Here is an 18,826-nt window from a genome sequence, read left to right as displayed (position 1 = left end):
GACATAACATAGCCAGTCAGATGCTTAACATCAGTCCTAGAGATGATTTTTTGGTTTTGACACCAAAAGCAAAGGCAACAAAAGAAAAAATAACAAGTGGGACCAATCAAACTAAAAAGCTTCCACACAGCAAAAGAAACCATTAACAAAACCAATGGCAACCTACCAAATGGAAGAAAATACTTGAAAATCACATAGCTAATAAGGGGGAATTTCCAAAATATATAAAGAGCTCATACAACACCATATATATATATATATATATATATATATATATATATATATATATATGATTAAAATGGACAGAGGATCTGAATAGACATTTTTTCAAAGAAGACATACAGATGGTCAATAAGTATATGAAAAGATGTTCAAAATCACTAATTAACAGGAAAATACAAATAAAAAAACTTGTTAGAATGGCTATTATAAAAATAAATGTTAGTGAGAATGTGAAGAAAAGGTACCACTATGAACAGTTGGTGGGATGTAAACTGAATTAGTGCAACCATTATCAAAACCAATTTGGATGTTCCTTGAAAAATTAAAAATAGAACTACTATATTATCCCTCAATTCCCATTCTGGATATTTATCTGAAGAAAGTGAAAACACTAACTGGAAAAGGTATATGCACCCATGTTTACTAAAGCATTGTGTACAACAGCTAAGACATGGAAATAACCTAAGAGCCCACGGATGGATAAATGAATAAAGGAGCTGAGGAATACATTCATGTGTTGTTTAATAAGGAAGATAGTTCTGAGAAATGCATTGGTAGGCGGCTTTATCATTGTGGGAACATCATAGAGAACGCTTACACAAACCTAGATGGTACAACCTGCACACCAGGCTATACTATATAGCCTGTTTCTCCTACGCTACAAGCCTGCATAGCATGTTACTGTACAAAACAACATGAGATCAAAAATCTTAGAGAAAATGATGCAATCAAAAGATAGAGTAAACATGAGATGTAGGAAGCTGTTGCTGGCATAATGGGATATACTGTTTTACAGCAAAGTCTTTTTTTTTTTTTTAGTAAGTAAAAAGAGTGCATTCTAAAACAGCTAGAAGTATAGTAGATACATTAAGCCAGTAACAGTTGTTTATTATCAAGTATTATGTACTATACATAACTGTATGTGCTATCCTATATAATAAAAGGATAACATGCAAATCAACTAAACGGTGGAACGACTGGTTGCTATGACACGCACTGACCACCAGGGGACAGATGCTCAGCACAGGAGCTGCCCCCTGGCGGTCAGTGCAATCCCACAGGGGAGCACCGCTCAGACAGAAGCTGGGCTCATGGCTGGTGAGCACAGCAGCAGTGGCAGGAGCCTCTCCTGCCTCCGCAGCAGCGCTAAAGATGTCTGACAGCTTAGGCCTGCTTCCCACAGGAAGCAGGCCTAAGCTGTTAGTTGGACATCCCCCAGGGGCTCCTGGGACCCACTCACAAGAGCACAAATTTCGTGCACCAGGTCTCTAGTACTTTTATAAGATTGGCAGCTCAGGTTTGTTTACACCAGCATCACCACAAACAGGTGCCTTGTGCTCTGACACTGAGATGGCTATGATGTCACTAGCCAATAGGGAATTTTCAGCTCCACTGTATTCTAATAGGACCATCATCATATATACAGCCTGTGACCAAAATGTCATTTTTGGCAACAAACAATGGCATATTACTTAGCCATAAAAAATGAAATCTTGTTATGTTCAACAACACAGATAGGCCTTGAGGGTATCATGCTAACTGATACAAGTCAGATAGAGACAAACACCATATGATTTCACTTATATGTAAAACCTGAGAAAAGAAAAAATGTGCTCATGGAAATGTAATATACAGCATGTTGACTACAGTTAATAATACTATCCTTTATAATAAAAGGCTAATATGCAAATAGACCGAACAGCGGTACAACTGAACAATCGTCGCTATGAGCATATCAGGGGACGCACATGGAACATGGCAGACATCGGCAGCAGGTGGCAGGATGGTGGAGCAGGTGAGCGGGGTCACCAGACCAGGGCAGGATGCTGGTTGCCATCATTGGGGTGAGCCTCTGTGGTTACTGAAAATTCTTTGCTCCTGTGCGCCGGGTCCTGCCCGGCACTCGCATCTGCTGCTGGTGCCAGCCCTGCTCACACCCGCTGCTGGCCCCAATCGCTCTGCACTGTCACCAGATGCAAGTGGGGCCAGTGCTGTCAGCACATGGGAGCGGTGGCGGCAGGAGCGGGGCTGCTGGCAGACAGGGGACAAGGGGCTGTGGTAGGCGGGGCTGGGCGGGGGCATGGAGGATGGGCGGAGACCCACCCCTGTGCCCACTGCAGCCTCGCGACCCACAGTTCCTTTCAAAGTGCATGAATTCCTGCACTGGGCCCCTTGTATTGCATATTAGAAAGTTGCTAAGTGAGCAGATCTTAAAAGTTCTTATCATACTCACAAAAAATTATACCTGTATATGGTGACAGATGTTAACTAGACTTGCTGTAGTAACCATTTCACAATATATACAAATACCAAATCATTATGTTGTACACCTGAAACTAATATAATGTTATATGTCAACTATACCTCAATAAAAATAGTTAGAATTTGAAGTGCTATCTCCCTAAGTCCCAAATATATAGTGGGAAAACAGTTTGTTTTCTTGCTATACACTGGAACTTGCATGTCTCATTAGTAGAAATTTCCATAGCCCAGAATAATTTCCGGAACTTCAGCCAGTGCAATCTAAGGCTATCGTTACAGAAAACAGGAATGCTTTACAAGCTTTAAAAGCACAGTTAATTAAAGAAAATTAACAGAAAGGCTGTCCTCATTTTAATAGCCTAAACATATTTTGAAAACTCACTTTCAACAGTTCCACATTAATTTCTTAATCTAATTTTGCTTGATTTTGTTTTTTTGTTTTTTTTCTGTTTATGATTCTCCAGTATAAGAACATAAAACCCTTCCTCAGTAAAAAAATAAATAAATAAATAAATAAATAAAATAAAACTTACCTTTAAATAAAATCTGCTAGGAACAAGGTAAAATGATGGTGACAGATTCTTTAATATAATGCAAGAATATTTTGTAATAAGCCAGTCTGACACTTGGGGGATGTCATAGCAGAAAGGTGCAGAATTTTATGAACCTGAGAGGCTGAAGGTTAACCTGAAGAAAATTAACAGGCTGACATGATATTAACAGCTAAATAGAAAAGTTACCCTCAAAGGTGGTATGGGTGTCCTGGCTTTGAGAAGGTTAACCAATTTTATATTTAATTTAGCAATTTTATTTTGCATTCCCTTTTCAACTGACTGTAAAATCTGGTGCTGCAAATGCTTACTTAGAACAAGCTATTTGTTGTCCTGCTAGTTTCCTGATTATTAATTATGAGGGAAGTTATTAATGCTAATAACTAAGAATAGACACCTGTGCCTAGTAACTATATTTTAATGAAATCCTCTGACCTATTCCAGAGGATTTGGAAAACCTAGCCTAGAGGGGTAAAATCTGTAAAATAAGTTGAATACAAAATGACAGACACAGCACCTATGCTAGTAGCCATGTTAGTACCTGCCCAGCCACATTGTTTTTTAAACCCCTGTGCTGGCAAAATAAAAAATAAAATAAAAATAAACATTTACCTATATCTCCAGTAGTCGGGTCTGTGATTCAGTGTGCAGCTTTATATCAGTTTCACCCTTCCTAAGCCTGTTTAACATTCCTCAAGTATAACTAAAAGCCATAAAGGTTAACCAGCCCTTGGAGCACACTTATAAGGTCAGATTCACAGAATCAAAAATATAGAGGTTGGTGTAATCACTGCTCCTCCCCCAAACCTTTAGGACTCCAACATGTCTTTCTAAATCTGGAGATAGTATAACTCACTCAAAAAGCCTACTCCAGATAGAATATATCACTTACTCCTCTATGCTCCCCATAGCTCACTGTTCAAAGTATATCTAATTTGCAATTGCTGTTTACACAGCCATAGTTTTGCCTTCAGTTATTAACCCTCTGAGGCTCAGATCTAAGCATAAGCCCCCGAACACAAAGCCTGAGGCAAGAATATCTGTGACAGGTGTCAGTATGGCTTGCTGGACTGAATTTTCATTTTCTTTTTGACCAAGTCCTTTAACAACTTAAAGGATTAACCTGATAGGAAGCAGCAACTAAATCAACCTGAATCTGCAACCTCAAAACCAGTTTCCAGATCAGAAGTAGAGGTTGGCTGAGCAGGCACTACAGAAGAAAACAAGAACAGATGCCTCCTTGGTACTCCTTTCCCAATAACCTTTGCATTTCAAAAAAAAACTTCAGTAGGAGTAAAATAGATCCAGGGAGGTCAGTATGGTCTACTACCAGATAGAGCAGTGCTAGGACTTACAGTGTTACAGCCACAAGGTTTCCAGACAAAAATAGAGAGAACCTTCACTGAATCAATGATGGACTTCAGAGTTAAATCTCAGAGGTGCCAGAAATGGAAAGCTTAAATCTAACATTCTCTTCATTCCTATAAAAGTACAGGTGTGCCTTAGAGATATTGCAGATTTGGTTCCAGACCACCTCGATAGAGCGAGTGTGGCAATATAGCGAGTCATAACCTTTTTGCTGGAGGAGGGTCTCACTTTCAATTTGTAGAGAATGCAACATCTGCGAAGTGCAATAAAGTGAAGGGCCCGCACCAGGAACTTACCTGATATGGGCACCTCAGAACAACAACTATAGTTAGGGTTGAAGAACATTAGGCATAGAAAGGAACCTAAGGCAAGGATTTTCAAACTTTAAGTACACAATTGTCTCCAGGTCTAAAACAAGCCCAAATTGCCAGGTCACACTCCAGAGATGATTATATATGGGAGAACCAAAATCTGCATTTTTATGAAATAGTTCAGCTGCTTCTGATGAAAACTGGTTAAGGCTCCCAATATACAAAGCAGTGTCGTAAGAGACTGCCTATCCACTCTCTCATGTTAGAGATGGGAAAGATAAGGGAAAGAAAATCTAGAACCTCCAGCCCCACTGGTCTTCTAGTTAAGCAAATGCTATGAAGGCAGTGTCACCAGATCTTCTGGGTTCACTGAAGCAAAACCAGAAATTCGGGAGCTTTGCTTTGATATCTGAATCTCGGATGTAGGATCTTGGCAAGGGAAGAACTGTATCTGGGAAGGGCACCGCCAATGCGTCTAGGGCTGGAGGGACCAGGTAACTCTCTCGGAAGACAGAAAGGGAAAGTCACCAATAGTTTTCTTCTTCCTGCTTACTTGAGATTAAGGAAACATGTTATGTGAAATTTGGCTCCAGGTTTATTTCATAAGAACAGGTTGCTGGAGATGCTTACTAAAGACATTAGCTTATATGTATACACAATCCCAGGCCTTGCAACAATGTCCTCTATTACCTGTGTCATGGAGGTGGAGCTGCTCCTCACTCTCTGAGAAGGGAGGAGTCCTGGGCCTGTGCTTCCGCTCTCTGCGCTCCCCTTGCCCACGCTCCCTCCCATATGCAGCCTCCTTGCAGTGAATCCCTGCTTTTGGAGAAGACTTCGGGGAAAGCCTGTCTTGGTGTCTGGAACGTTTTTCCCAATTCCGAGTCCGATGGCTACTGCTAGCCTCCCGGTCATCAGATTCCGTGCTCAGGAACACTTCACCGCTGATCTTGGGAAGAGGAGGTCTCCGGGGCCTCTCATGGCCAGACCCTTTCCTTTCACACAGCTCAGTGATAATTTGGGGACCATCCCTCACTTTGCGTGAGCTAGAGGACAGAGACTTCTCAGATAAACGATGCTCTTCCAGTTCTTCCCAGTTCTCCGGTGGATGTCTGGGTTTCTCCTTTCTCGGCTTCACAGTCTTTTCATCATTTTGGAGTTTACAAGACTTTGAGAATCCAGAACCCAATTCCCTTGCCCTCCTTGACCGTGGCTGGTCTGAGTGGCGGTAGAGGAATGTGGAAACAGAAATGCAGGTTAACTTAATCAGATTATGAACTCACTACACAGGTGAGACAGGATCCAAACCTAACCTGTTTTAAAATGAAGAGGACCACTTTTTCAATTTAACAAACTGAAAGTAGGAGATGGGCATCTACTGGAAGGATTCTGGGTACATAGCCAAAGAAGTAAAATAAATAAAGTAATGAATTCATTCAATCAAGTGAAATAAATCTGAAAGATCTTGATCATGATTAGGAAGAGTTAACAAAGTACTTTAATATTTGCCAAAAACAGAAATTACAGCCATTAAATGTTAAATTATACTTATAAAACCAATTTGGAACTATATAAGGGGGAAAATGGGGGTTGAGGAAATCTCATAAAACAGAAAAAACTAAGCTTTGTGATTCCAGTCAGAGGCTTTCAAATATTCTTCTTGGAAATAACAATAAATCAAGATCAGAATGTTGATAGTTTCCATGTAGTTCAGAGAAATGATCCACGGATTTTAGTATTCCTCTATCCTTTCCCCTTAGGTGGCCAAAGCAAACATTCCCAGCCATACTGGGTTCAATGTGAAAGAGGGTGAAGTAGAGGAGAATTTTAAGTGATTCAATGACCCTGTTATCTTTGGATAATTCTGCTCCCAATCTTACTTTAATCATGGCAGAGAAAAAAAATAAAAAGAGATGCCATCATGGAATACACAAAAAATAGTCATTTACTAAATTCATTTTTAAAACTTATGATTCTATATTATTTATATAAATATACAGTATGTGCTAAATATACAAGTCCCTAAGTTTAATACCATGTTTAAAAGCAGCAAAATAGATAGGTGCTTTTGTTGGGTCTCACTTAGGCACAAGTATAGTATAGAAACAAAGGAAGTATATTAATATGCACTTTGCAAGAGTGTATTTATTTTAACATTTCTAAGCCAATAATACATTCAATACATTTTCAAAATAATAAAAGGAGACCCTAATTCCATGGAAAATTGTGAAGATAGCTGGAATTAGTCATTTGCTGAATTGCATTTGAAACAGCTACCCTAAGTTGACAGGATATAAAAGAAAAAGAACTATACATTTTTTAGTTTCTAGGTTTTACTGTGGTTTTGGGGTTTGTTTGTTATTGTTGTTGTTTTTTGCTTTGGGTTTTTGTTTGTTTTTTAGGTTTGTTATTGTTAATCTAATAAAGGAATAGAGGAAGGGAAGATATATGGTAAATGCATCACTGATGCCAGAAGCTTCTCAAACATTTTGAACTACTTCTTGAACTTAAGAAAATTTGCTTCAAAGATGACATCTAAATTAAGATGTCTTCTGAAAAGTCAGTAAAAGTACTCATCTTCAGAATTTATAGTTAAATTTATTTTTTACATAACAGCAAAAGTGAAACAGAACAATTACTCTGTAATTTAAAAAAAATAACACCTACTCTTTTAACCAAACACTTATTTTAAGTGTATCTTGACAACTGAGAAAGAATCAATTGACTACTGCTGTGAATTAATATAATACAGACAGCTATTTGAATGATGACCACATCCAGGGAACAATGACTTGCAGTGTTAGTACCAGTGTTTCCAAAGACAGCTGCATGAGTGAAGCCCGCCTTTAAGGCCAAAAGAAACAAGAAGCATTTTGTTTTCAACATGGATTTTTGAGGCTATGATTATTTTGTTGTTGGTGTTTTTAAATTCTTTCTCAAATGTTATATGGTATTAGTAGTTTTACTAATTAGTAGGGCAATGTGTTACAAGAAGGAAAGCAGGTCACTACATTTTCAGAGTTGATGGGATAAAAATATTTATTGTTTAGTTAATTTGCTGTGACATCTTTAAATATGGGAAAGAAAAAAAAAGACAGGGGTTGAGGAATCTGGATCCTTTAAAAACCCATCCAGTTAAGTACTGAGACTTGTACATTTCTTGAGACCAAGTTATTTGGCAAATATAATTAACATCCTTATATACATATACATGCATATGTACATATGTGTGTGTGTGTGTGTGTGTGTGTGTGTGTGTATATATATATATATATATATATATATATATATATATATATATTGGTTTTTTTTGGTGCCTCCATGTTTGTCTTTCAAAATAAGATGATGTTTGTTTAGATATAAGAAGTACTTTGTTATACATACATAACATTAATGTGTATATATATAAACAATAGTACTTGAGGGTTTATAGGTCTTCACCAAAATTACATTATTTGATCTTCTCAACATCCATGAGGAGAATATATTATTATAATCCCCATTTTACAAATGATAAAAAGGCTTAGAGTGATTATAATAGATAACTTCCTTAGATCGTATGACTCCGAAGACCATAACTTAAAAAAAAAAAATCACTAATATGCCTGCAATACAGGTAAGTAAGTGGCTTTGAAAGAAAAACATGGATTCACAAATGAGTAAGATATACTATTTCAGTTGATATAAATCTGACAGATATTGGTATAATCATAAATTTGTATAAAATTTATAAATGATCATTTTTAAAAGATTAATTTATTAAATTTTAAGTAAAAACACCTGAAAGCTTCTGTAATAATATACTGTGATTATTATGTAATTAAGGCAAAAATCATATTACACAAAGACAGAGAAGTACAATGAAAGAATATCTCTTATGTGTTGGGAAAGGACCACTGCAAAGAACATAAGGACCACTTTGTAAATACAAACTGAATTGTAATGTGATTCCTCTGATTTCAACTTGGGTCTAACTCAGAGGCATATAAGTAAGGATCACATGCTCAGCAATACATAACCTCTCAACAACAACACAACTGAAGACTAATTCCAACATTTACAAGCATATGCTAAGGAGGTCACTACTTCATATTCCCAATCCCCCAAAAGTGGCATATATGCCACTCTCTATAAGTTTACAAAAGCAGTTAAGGTATGTATAGGATAGTGGGTGTTGTTGTTTTTTTAACTTTTACATATCCCTGAAAATCCACTGAATTCTTAACATCTGATATGAATCAGGATGAGGGCACTGTGATCAAAACAACCAGGTTTGAGTTCCAATTTAAGTTAGTATAAGGTTTTAAGAGAGAGACTAAAATTAATATTTTAGTATACTCAGTGCCATCCTAATGGTTTTTATAGACTTGAAAGTTTAAAGTAGATATTTTTATTTGCAGTGAACATGCCTCCAGAGTAAAATTAAAAATAAAAACAAAATAAAAACACATTCCTATGATTTTAATTAAGTCTAAAGAGTAACTCTTTACCTTCTGGTCTCTAGGATAGCACAACAGGGCCATAATGTCTCTTTTTAAATGATGTACTACATGTCTGCATTAGAAAAATCAGTGTAAGAAAAATGGGTATCCAAAAAGAGCTGGGCACTTTACATATGGAAGAAGAACACAGCAAGCAATAAATGGAGAATCAACCTGCTTACTAATTACGCCACAGGGCTGAGCTCTACTGATTATGATCAATTTGGAGGAACAATGTGACTGAGCAAGATGCACCTAAACTGTGATAATTCCATCATCTGCATATACATTCCTTTCATTCTACTCATAAAAACAAACACCCACTTACCTTTCTTAATGAAATTATAGAGAAGCCACTGACAATTAGTTTGCAAGGGTCTTTAAAACCATCAAACTTAAATCTTTACTCTCTAGAAGCAGCCTTTAGATTTTATTTATTTGTTATCCTAAGTATGGCCTCTGAGCTGAACTACAATAAACACTCATACTAGAAACTATAGGAAATATCTTCCTTCGACAGATCTTTAAAAAGGACTGAGCAATAACCTGCAAATACTCGTTTCCCAACACACTGAAGGTGAAGACCCACCACCACCGAAATTGCCCACCACCACTGCAAGCACAGGCACTAGAAAGAGAAACTTTGAAGGGACTTCCTTCCCCTAGAAAGTTTTCTATGTGGTAATTGAATAGCAAAGAAAGCATCAAGAGCAAAATAATGAACAGAGAATCATAAATTTTAATTTGTCACCATTGGCTTATGTTTAAAAGACAAGATGAATGGGGAAAAAAGCTTTGAATCTAAGGACAGAGTAGGTCATGATGTAGGCAATGTTACCTCCGTCTTCATAATAGTAACTCTCTCCATAAGCATTGGCTCCAGAGGATTCTGGGAAGTGTTTCTTTCGCTTTTTCTCTTCCTGTAACTCCTTTTCTTGCAAAAGGCGAGCTATGTCCTGCAAATAAAGAGAGAATGAAAATAAATATTAGCAAAACACAAACAAACTCCATACAATGACCCCACAGGTCAATGATCCCACACTGCACTGCTAAGCTTTTGTAGGCGGGCTCTGTCTGTGGTTCTGCAGACTTTCTGGTGTTAAACGCATGCAATTTAAATAGCACAAATGAATGTTCAACAGGAGAGGCACAAGATCCAGATGACAGAGAAAGGTATTTTTTAAAATTTAAACTTAATCTAAAGATATTCAAACGTAGTATACCAAAAGTTGGCTATACAACAAAAATTTGTATTTGTGAGCCCTTTTCCCAAGACAATGATTCAGCAAGTCTGGGTGGGGAAGGATGCAGTAATCTATAAAACTTTATAAATTGTATTTATAATTTAATGTTAAGAGTTTTTGGCTGATCCTGTTTGAGCTCTGCATCAGGGTACCACTGTCTTAACTGAAAAAGAGAAAACAGTCTTCCGCCTGTCTCCCCTCTACTTCATCTCCAGGCAAGATTTAAGCAATTACTGAATGGTGAACAACATTCTAACCCTGTCCCCCAAATATTACCATCTCCCTAAAAAAAGAAAGGTGCATACAAATAACTACAAGTACCTTATAAAACCTCAAAAGAAGGATAAAAATGTCTATGGGACTACAAAAAAGAGAATATTATTTCTCCTTAAAGGAATTAGTGCAAGTCTTTGCATCTGTGTTTAGTTTTGAACAAAGAACTGGATTCCAATAGGTAAAGTAAAAAGAGAGAGCATCATCAGCAAAATTATGTCTTAATGGATATTAATCTACAGAATGATCAATAGTCCAATTAGAATGTGGAGTGTTGCAGAGAAAGGTAAGGCTAGAAAAAATAGTCTAAGGCTGAATCACAGGCATTCCTTGAAGACAATTTTTAAGAAGTCTGGAGTAGATAACGTAACAAATGAAGGGATACTAAATGTTTTGAGCTGAAAAGTGACAGTGTTCTGAATCTGAAGATTATTTCTATGAAAGCCCCATAAAATAACACATAAACTTTGTTTGTGTACACTTTTTTGAAGAAAAGGTCCATAGCTGTCACCAGACTCTTAAAGGCTCATACAAATATAGCAACAACACTCCATGGTGCAAACAGTAATAACAATGGTAGTTTGAGGTGCTTATTTCTTTGCATTTATAACAAGAAATACAGAAGTGCCTAAATGTTAGTGTAAATTCTGAAGAATCAATTACTATTCTTCCTTTTGCAATTTTCTGAATAAGTCAAAATGAAGAATATAGTAAGACTGGAAGACCAAAAAAAATGCCATTTAAATAATTTTTTTCACACATCAGTGTAGAAATAAGTTGGATGCTGAGGCTAGATAAATTAGCAATGATTATCCAGATACTCAATATTTAATGTTCACCAAAATAGGCTTACAAATCTGACTTTATATTAAATAATGCCTAAATTCAAAGTTATAAATACACTGTTGCCTTTATTTGAGTGCTACCTACATTGGAAGATTCTCATAAAACTGTGAGAAATATAAATAAGTACATATTTATATTTTGATAAATAATCTATATAAAAGCCCATGTTATAGTGTCAGGCACTTGAGTATGCACTCACAAAATGTTGCTACTCAGAATGAGAGGTAAAAAACACAATCCTACTTAACACACACCATTTTCATGTCAAGAAATGGTCCCTAAGTCTGAAGTTAAGATGATTTCCTTTTTCCTTCCAGTTCAAGCCAGAGATGTTCTAGAGACACTGTGAAAGAAATACTAACCACTAATATGAGTTTCTTTGGGCTTCAAGTCTTTATCTATACAATGAAGAGTTTTAACTACTCAATCTAAAAGTCAAATATCTTGACTCCCTTAGGTACCATTTTAATAAATCTCTGAGTATTACCAGGTACCAGCTGCTGTGCCAGGTTTATTATATTTGATGCCTTACAAAGCAATATGTCAATTGGGACAATAGAGAGGTGGGACAGACAACTTGTTCTCCCACAGTTATCATCTGTTATAGGATTTCCAAAATTCCTATACTTTTTGCTTCAGAAGTAGGGAAAAATGCTAACAATTCCCTAAGTCACCATGTTTATTAAGCACCCAACACTACATTTTCCTAAGTGGTTTACATTAGAGAAAACGAAAAATTTCCCTTGCTATAACTGAGTAAAAAATATAAGGAATAATTATTAGCTCCAAATGTCAGCAGAAATTATTAAAACACACTCCATAGACACCTTATAATTGCTGTCCTACTGCTGAGCTTAGTCTTAATAAATGCCTACTAATAAGTTGCTTTCTCAGTGTGAAAACCCAGCAGAGAAACAAGGATGATGCCCCTTTACCACAACACGTTAGCTAGTCAAAAGAAGTGATGTTAATCAAGTAGAAAAAAAATCATGTCTCATGCACCTTAGCACCCAAACCTTTTCCTTTTTGAAGCTCTTGGCTCTCTGAGTAAGATTCTACCTGGTAAGAAAAAGATTACCTAAGCTTGAGGAGTGAAAGAACAAAAGTCAATGGAAAAATAACTGCTTTAATATAACAGTGGTTTAGCTTAAGTCAATTCTCCCCCCTGCTTTCCAACATTATTACTGTGCAATGAGTTCAACTGGGTGATTTCAATATAAAAAATTTCCCCTGAAACAAGCTTACAATGGTAACTATGAGTCACAATGCTTGGATGCGACATTAATAACCTCCTTGGTCTTCAGCTTCTTCCTGTTAAAGGTTAATCTAGAACAGGATTTCCCAAGCTCTGTTCCTAAATACAGAGGACTCAAAGGTTCTCCTAAAAAACTCAAAACATTCCATGGAAAGCAGGTATTATAGCTAACTTTTTAAAATGAGCATTAGGATATTTTAAAACTTTGATAAAAGAGGCCTGTTATCTTCCTATAATTCATGAATTTCTAAATTTACTTTGTGGCAGAAGCTTGTTTTTTTTAACATAAAAATATAAACCTTATGGAATTAGTGTTCCATAAAACATAAACTTGGGAAAACAAAGCTAAAATAACTCATAAGCCCTTCTGAAGTAATTTTCCATGATTTTTTTTTAAAAGTATCTTTTTTGCTGAAAGGATTACAGATGTCCCTTTTTGTTTCCCCACTGATCCCCTCCAACCCACACCCACCCTTCCCCAGGCCGTCACCACGCCATTGTCTGTGTCCATGGGTTATGCATATGTGCATATAACTTCTTTGGTTAATCTCTCACCATCCACCCTCCCACCCCCACCTTCCCTCTGAGACTCAACAGTTTGCTCCATGCTTCTATGTCTCTGGATCTATTTTGTTCATCAGTGTATTTTTTTTTTAATTAATCATATTCATCAGGTAGACTTACTTTGGACTAACACATACAGAATAACTGTGATATAGAAGACTTTCTGGCCATTTATTGGAATGACAATTTACCATTATATCTCATCTCTCCCCTTTTTGTTATCCAAGTCACCCAACTGGAAAATCTGAAGCTGTGAGCATAAGAAAGTCATTTTAATGAAAACAAAGATTTGCTGAACACCTCCAATGGGCCAAACATACTGTTAGAAGCCTGTAGAGAAACAAGACATAGTCACTCTCCTGAAAGTCCTTATCTATTAGAAGCAAATAATTACATAATGTAAGATGTGCAAAGATAAGTGCCCTACGCGAGGCATTAATCCAAGCAAGGTGAGTTGGAGCCCACAGGAGCCTAGCACATTTTTCTCAAGCAGTTGACAAATTACTGAACCATGGTGTTGGATTCCTTAAGTATTTTTATGGTTTATATGATTTCATAACAGGGTTATTTCTCCCTGGGGAAATCTTGGGTATAACAACAACCTAAAAGAGATCTAAAGTTGTGATAGTCAGATGACTGTCAGAAAGAAGAAAGAAAAAAAAGAAAGCCATTCCATTAGATTGCTGAATTTTTTACCAACTAGCAATAACTTTACCATCTAACTCAGTAGGGAACTCATAGCAGGTATAATCCCAAAACGGTTACTGTATAATACTAGGAAAACAAGATCATTCCAATACTATGGATGCAAAAACATCAGTATAAATAGGATAAAAACAGAGAAGACTTTTTCTTAGCTAGAGTTGCCCATTCACTATCCCTTTATTGCCCATATATATATATTTTTAGTGCCAAAACATAGGAAAAATTTTAGTAACTAAAATGTTTTACTATTTGAGCTATTCTCTAAATATCACCAACTTATATAAAAATTCTTCTAGACCATAGAATTCTAAGCAGTTAAAAAATGCTATGAAAAAAGTAGCATGGTCACACTCGATTAATTTTTAATGTAAATTGGTTACTAAATATGGATGAGCAGTGCATATTATAAATAATTTTAAATTGCTGGATTAGTACCACAGACTTTTTATAACATGGTTGGCTATATTGTTTACTTATGAAAAAAAAAGTAGTTTTTTTTCCTAATAGCCACATATATTTGGACTTTTTGGCTGTGAGAATGGCAACAGGTGTTAGACCGGTTGGGTCAGACCAAACCTGGGTTCAGCAACCGTGGTATTTGAGCTCTGGCTAGGAAAGAATTCAGAGCCAAGACTCAATAGGAGAAAGTTTAAAGAGCCAAGACTCAATAAGAGAAAGTTTATCTGGAAAGTCACAGAGGTAGAAGTGCGTGGTACAAGCAATGTAGGAAACCAGTTACAGAGGCAAAAGAAGGGCACTTAGGGCTTAGGAATGAGAAGGATAAAGGTAACATGCCTGGGGTAGGAGAAAGAGGAGAAAGACTAGGGTTTGCTCCTAGGTCCTCTGTCCTAAGAGCCTCTAAGGGCAGAGGGTTTAAGAGAAGTCTCAGGGGAGGATCCTGACAGAATATTCATCAGCTTTCTAGGTGTGTCCTTTCAGGGTCATGGTCTCCACTCATTGGTTGGCACCAAGATAGGGGGTCATTATCTAATGCAAGTGGTCCTGAGGTCAGCCTGTGGGGACGCTTTTCTGTTTTTGCTGTTTTTCTGGACCTCGATCTGAAACACAACTGTGGTCTACATGTATTTGATGTGGGTCAGAACCTTACTGTCCTGGGGGCTTAATGATTAAGGGCTATTTTCCCACCCTCGTAACCCTCATAACTAGCAACATGCCAGCGAAGGAAAGGTCAGGGGGATCCAGACCGAATGACCAGCGATATGAAAGGTCAGTGGGTCTAAACCAGATGACCAGCGATAGGCTACGGGAGGAAAGGTTACCCTGGGGGCGAGGTCTTTGTTTTCCCAGTTTTGCTCATTGCGAGGCACCTGGAGCTTTCCATCCTGGTGATCTTCTACACCTGGCCCATCATCCTTGCTCTGTTCATGTCTGTCTAACGACAAACCTAAGTTCAAAGACACACATATGTATTTCTATGGATAGTCTCGCTCTCTTTCTCTCTATCTCACACGTACACTTACAGATAGATACACACACACTTTCTCTCTTAGAGTTTTATTTAAGAATAACTAAGTTAAATGAACTAAATACACACTCCTTAGCCTTATTAAAGGGCACTGACAAATGCTAATGTTGTGATCAAGAGAGGGATCCCAGTGAAATTAGTCCCCTTGTACTAATCACAAACTAATGCACTACGGTTTTCCCAAAGGCTACAAGCCCGTTCAACGGGACACCCAGAAATACATGCAGATACTATATTTAAGACATTGTTAACAGTTTTTTAAAAAAGGAAGAGAGAAGGAAAGGAGGGAAGGAGAAAGGAGTAACAAGAGAAAAGAGGGGGAAAGGGAGAGGGAAGGAAAGCGGGGAGAGGCCACAGTGCTGATAAGAAAGGTTTTGCTGCTTTTCTGAGCCTCGATCTGAAGCACAACTGTGGTCTACATGTATTTGATGTGGGTCAGAACTTCATTGTCCTGGGGGCTTAATGATGAAGGGCTATTTTCCCACCCGCTTCACCCTCATAACTAGCAACATTTTCCTTTCCTTTTTTTTTAAACTTTTCAACAGCTGTCTCCTTGAAAGGAAATGCTACTTTCCTTCGTCTGTGCTCTGTTAAAATCATAATAAAATTATACCAGAACAAAGCTAGACATGCTGATTCACCCACAAAGTTGTATAACTCTTAATTCTCCTGCACAATGTTGTTCAGAAAAAGAAAATCTGTATCAAGAGTAAAGGGGCTTTGAATTCTACATCTGGTTGTTTTAGGAGATTTATAAAGTACCCAAGAGAGTTGACCCCAAAAATTTCTAAAAGAGATTTGGGTGAAAATTCAGAGAGGAATTTTCCACATCCCTGCTGTTGAATAAAAACTCATTAGCTAAGCAGACCGGACTCTACAGGGAAGTAAAGGGGGGGTGGGGGGGAGTGGGGGCGGGGGTGGGGTGTGGAGAGGAATTAAGACAGTTCATGACTAACAGGCAAGGCTTTTGAAATATTTGGCAGGAAAAGGAGCACTACTGTCTCAGTCTCCTTTGTGAGCCAGCTTGGATGAAAATAAACCAATTAGCATATCATACATCCTTCAAGGACAAACTTTACTAATGCAAATTTTGTTCATTTAATATTAACAACATACCTGTAAGCTGAGAGTCACATCTTTCTACCATAAAAGAAACCTAATCTAAGGCACCAGTTGAAAACTCAAAAAGTCTGAATGGAGTTTTTAAAGGCTAGCCTAGCTAAATCTCCACAACTGGGTTTCTCATTTAACCTCTCCGCTGTCCAGGGGCAGGGGAAACATTTCAGTAGGTCAAACTGTGGGGAAGGCAAGGTAGTGAGAGGCCTTTAAGGGCAAGAAAACTCCTGAAGATCCCTCAAACCTCAGCATACTGGAATATACTAAGCCTATATATTTGTCCCACTCTCTAACTTATCACATATCTCCACTAACTTATCCCTATCCCTACAAGAGAAATCTGAGTTGTTTTAAAGAGCAGAATGGTGAGAAAAACACCTTGCAAGAAAGCAAAAAGAGCAATTATTAAATTAATATGTATCGAAGGTCTTTTGTTCATGATCTCATTTAAACCTCATAACAGCTCTTTAAATTATGCATAACTATCATGACTTCTCCAATACAGAACCTGAGTTTCTACACGTTTAAGAAAGATACTGAAACTCAAGACTAAAAGTTAAACAGCTAAGATTCAAACCCAGGGCAGTTAACTTCAAAGTCTACATGTTTTATGTCATGTCACAATATAACTAAGTCAGAAGCTGTCAGTCAAATCTGTATTGTATGTACAACCATTTCTCTGGTACCTTATTACAGCTTGGGACCAGTCACTTTCTTCTTCAAGTCAACTTCTACATCTGAAAAATGAACTTTTTCACTACACTGCTTACTTTATATATATTACCATCGGTTTATTGAGATTGCTACTTAGATTCTACATGCGTAAAAGAAAGTGTTTTGGTTTCTCCTTATAATCATTTGTCCCTGAATGAGGCAGGGGGGGGGAGGAAAATCACAGGACACCAGTAGCATTTATCAGAAGCAAGCTACTACTCTGTTATTTTAAAAAAGCTTTCCTGTCTACAAAATATAAACACTTCTTTCAGTTCCCAGTTTCATTCCAAAGCGAAGTCTTAACTATAGAGAAGCAACACATTTTGCAGGAAGAGCGAGCTCCTGTGCTGATAACAGGAAGGATAGGAGGCAATCCCTAATTCCTACTTCCAGTTCGGATGACCACAGAATCGTGGTTTATTTCTTAAAGATACAGCTAAATACACTCATACAGTGAGTGTCCCATACTCATCTGTCAATGAACAAACAGTTCTATGGGAACCAGGATGGCTCAGTGAGAGTAGCAATGTGTACAGACTAGTATGCTGGTGACCCTGCCCATATCTACTTAATAGGGCAATCATATGTGCCAGTTAGCTGAGGGCAATTCCAGATTATGTAAATTATTAGTAGTGCCCCTTTAACCCTACAAAGTATTTATAATTATATAATAAATCATGACCATTATATTATTAAAAATGATAAATCATTTACTTATTATAAATCAAGATAGTGGCCAAGAATAGCATAATAGGTATGAAGAGAAATTAACAAATGCAGAAAACATAACACAAATACAGGTAAGAGTTGCATATTCAAATCTTAAAAACAAATACTATTGCTAATTTTAGGCATTTTTGGCTTTAAAAACAATACAATTTAAAAATATATACACAATCAAACAGATCAGTGCTTTGAGTCAACATATCATAGGGAAGTGAAACAATTAACAAAAAAGAGAGAGCAATGATTGCTCCTGACCCCTGCTCAGGCCACACTTAAGTTCTGCTCACATTAAAGTTGTGGGAATACTCTATAGACAGACACCCTGTATTGGGTTGAACAGAGTCCCCTAAAAGTTCATTTCTAACAAGGACCTCGTAATGTGACCTTATTTAGAAATAAGGTCTTTGAGGGTGTAGTTAAGAGGAGTCACATTTGATTGGGGTAGGTCCTCCACCTAAAGACGACGTCCCTGTAAGAACAAAGAGGACACAAAGATACCAGGAGGAAGGCCACGTGACGATGGAGGGAGAGACCGAAGTGATGCAGCGACGAGCCAAGGAATGCCAAAGGCTGTCAGGAGCCACCAGAAGCTAGGACATGGCAAAGAAAGATCTTTCCCGATAGCTAGCATAGCCCTGCCAACATCCTGACGTCAATTTCTAGCCTCTAAAACTGTAAGAGAATAAATTTGTCTTGTTTTGAGTC

General features: G+C 37.4%; 1 protein-coding gene across 2 annotated transcripts in view; it reads right to left on the bottom strand.

Annotated features, from left to right (window-relative positions):
- CCDC50 (coiled-coil domain containing 50) overlaps positions 1 to 18,826 on the bottom strand; it is a 69,532-nt gene that overhangs the window by 16,032 nt on the left and 34,674 nt on the right. The window contains exons 5-6 of one of the 2 annotated variants that reach the window (XM_081087031.1): positions 10,031 to 10,148; positions 5,405 to 5,929 (exon numbers count right to left, since the gene is read on the bottom strand). In XM_081087031.1, coding sequence (XP_080943157.1) covers positions 5,405 to 5,929; positions 10,031 to 10,148 — 643 coding nt within the window. The remainder of the gene's footprint in view (positions 1 to 5,404; positions 5,930 to 10,030; positions 10,149 to 18,826) is intronic. The other variant, XM_081087032.1, reaches the window with a different exon arrangement.

This window comes from Myotis nattereri (genome assembly GCF_964212035.1).
Source record: "Myotis nattereri genome assembly, chromosome: 3".
Taxonomy (NCBI): Eukaryota; Metazoa; Chordata; class Mammalia; order Chiroptera; family Vespertilionidae; genus Myotis; species Myotis nattereri.
The sequence above is the reverse complement of the archived record's forward strand: the minus strand, read 5'-3'. Positions and strand labels throughout refer to the sequence as shown.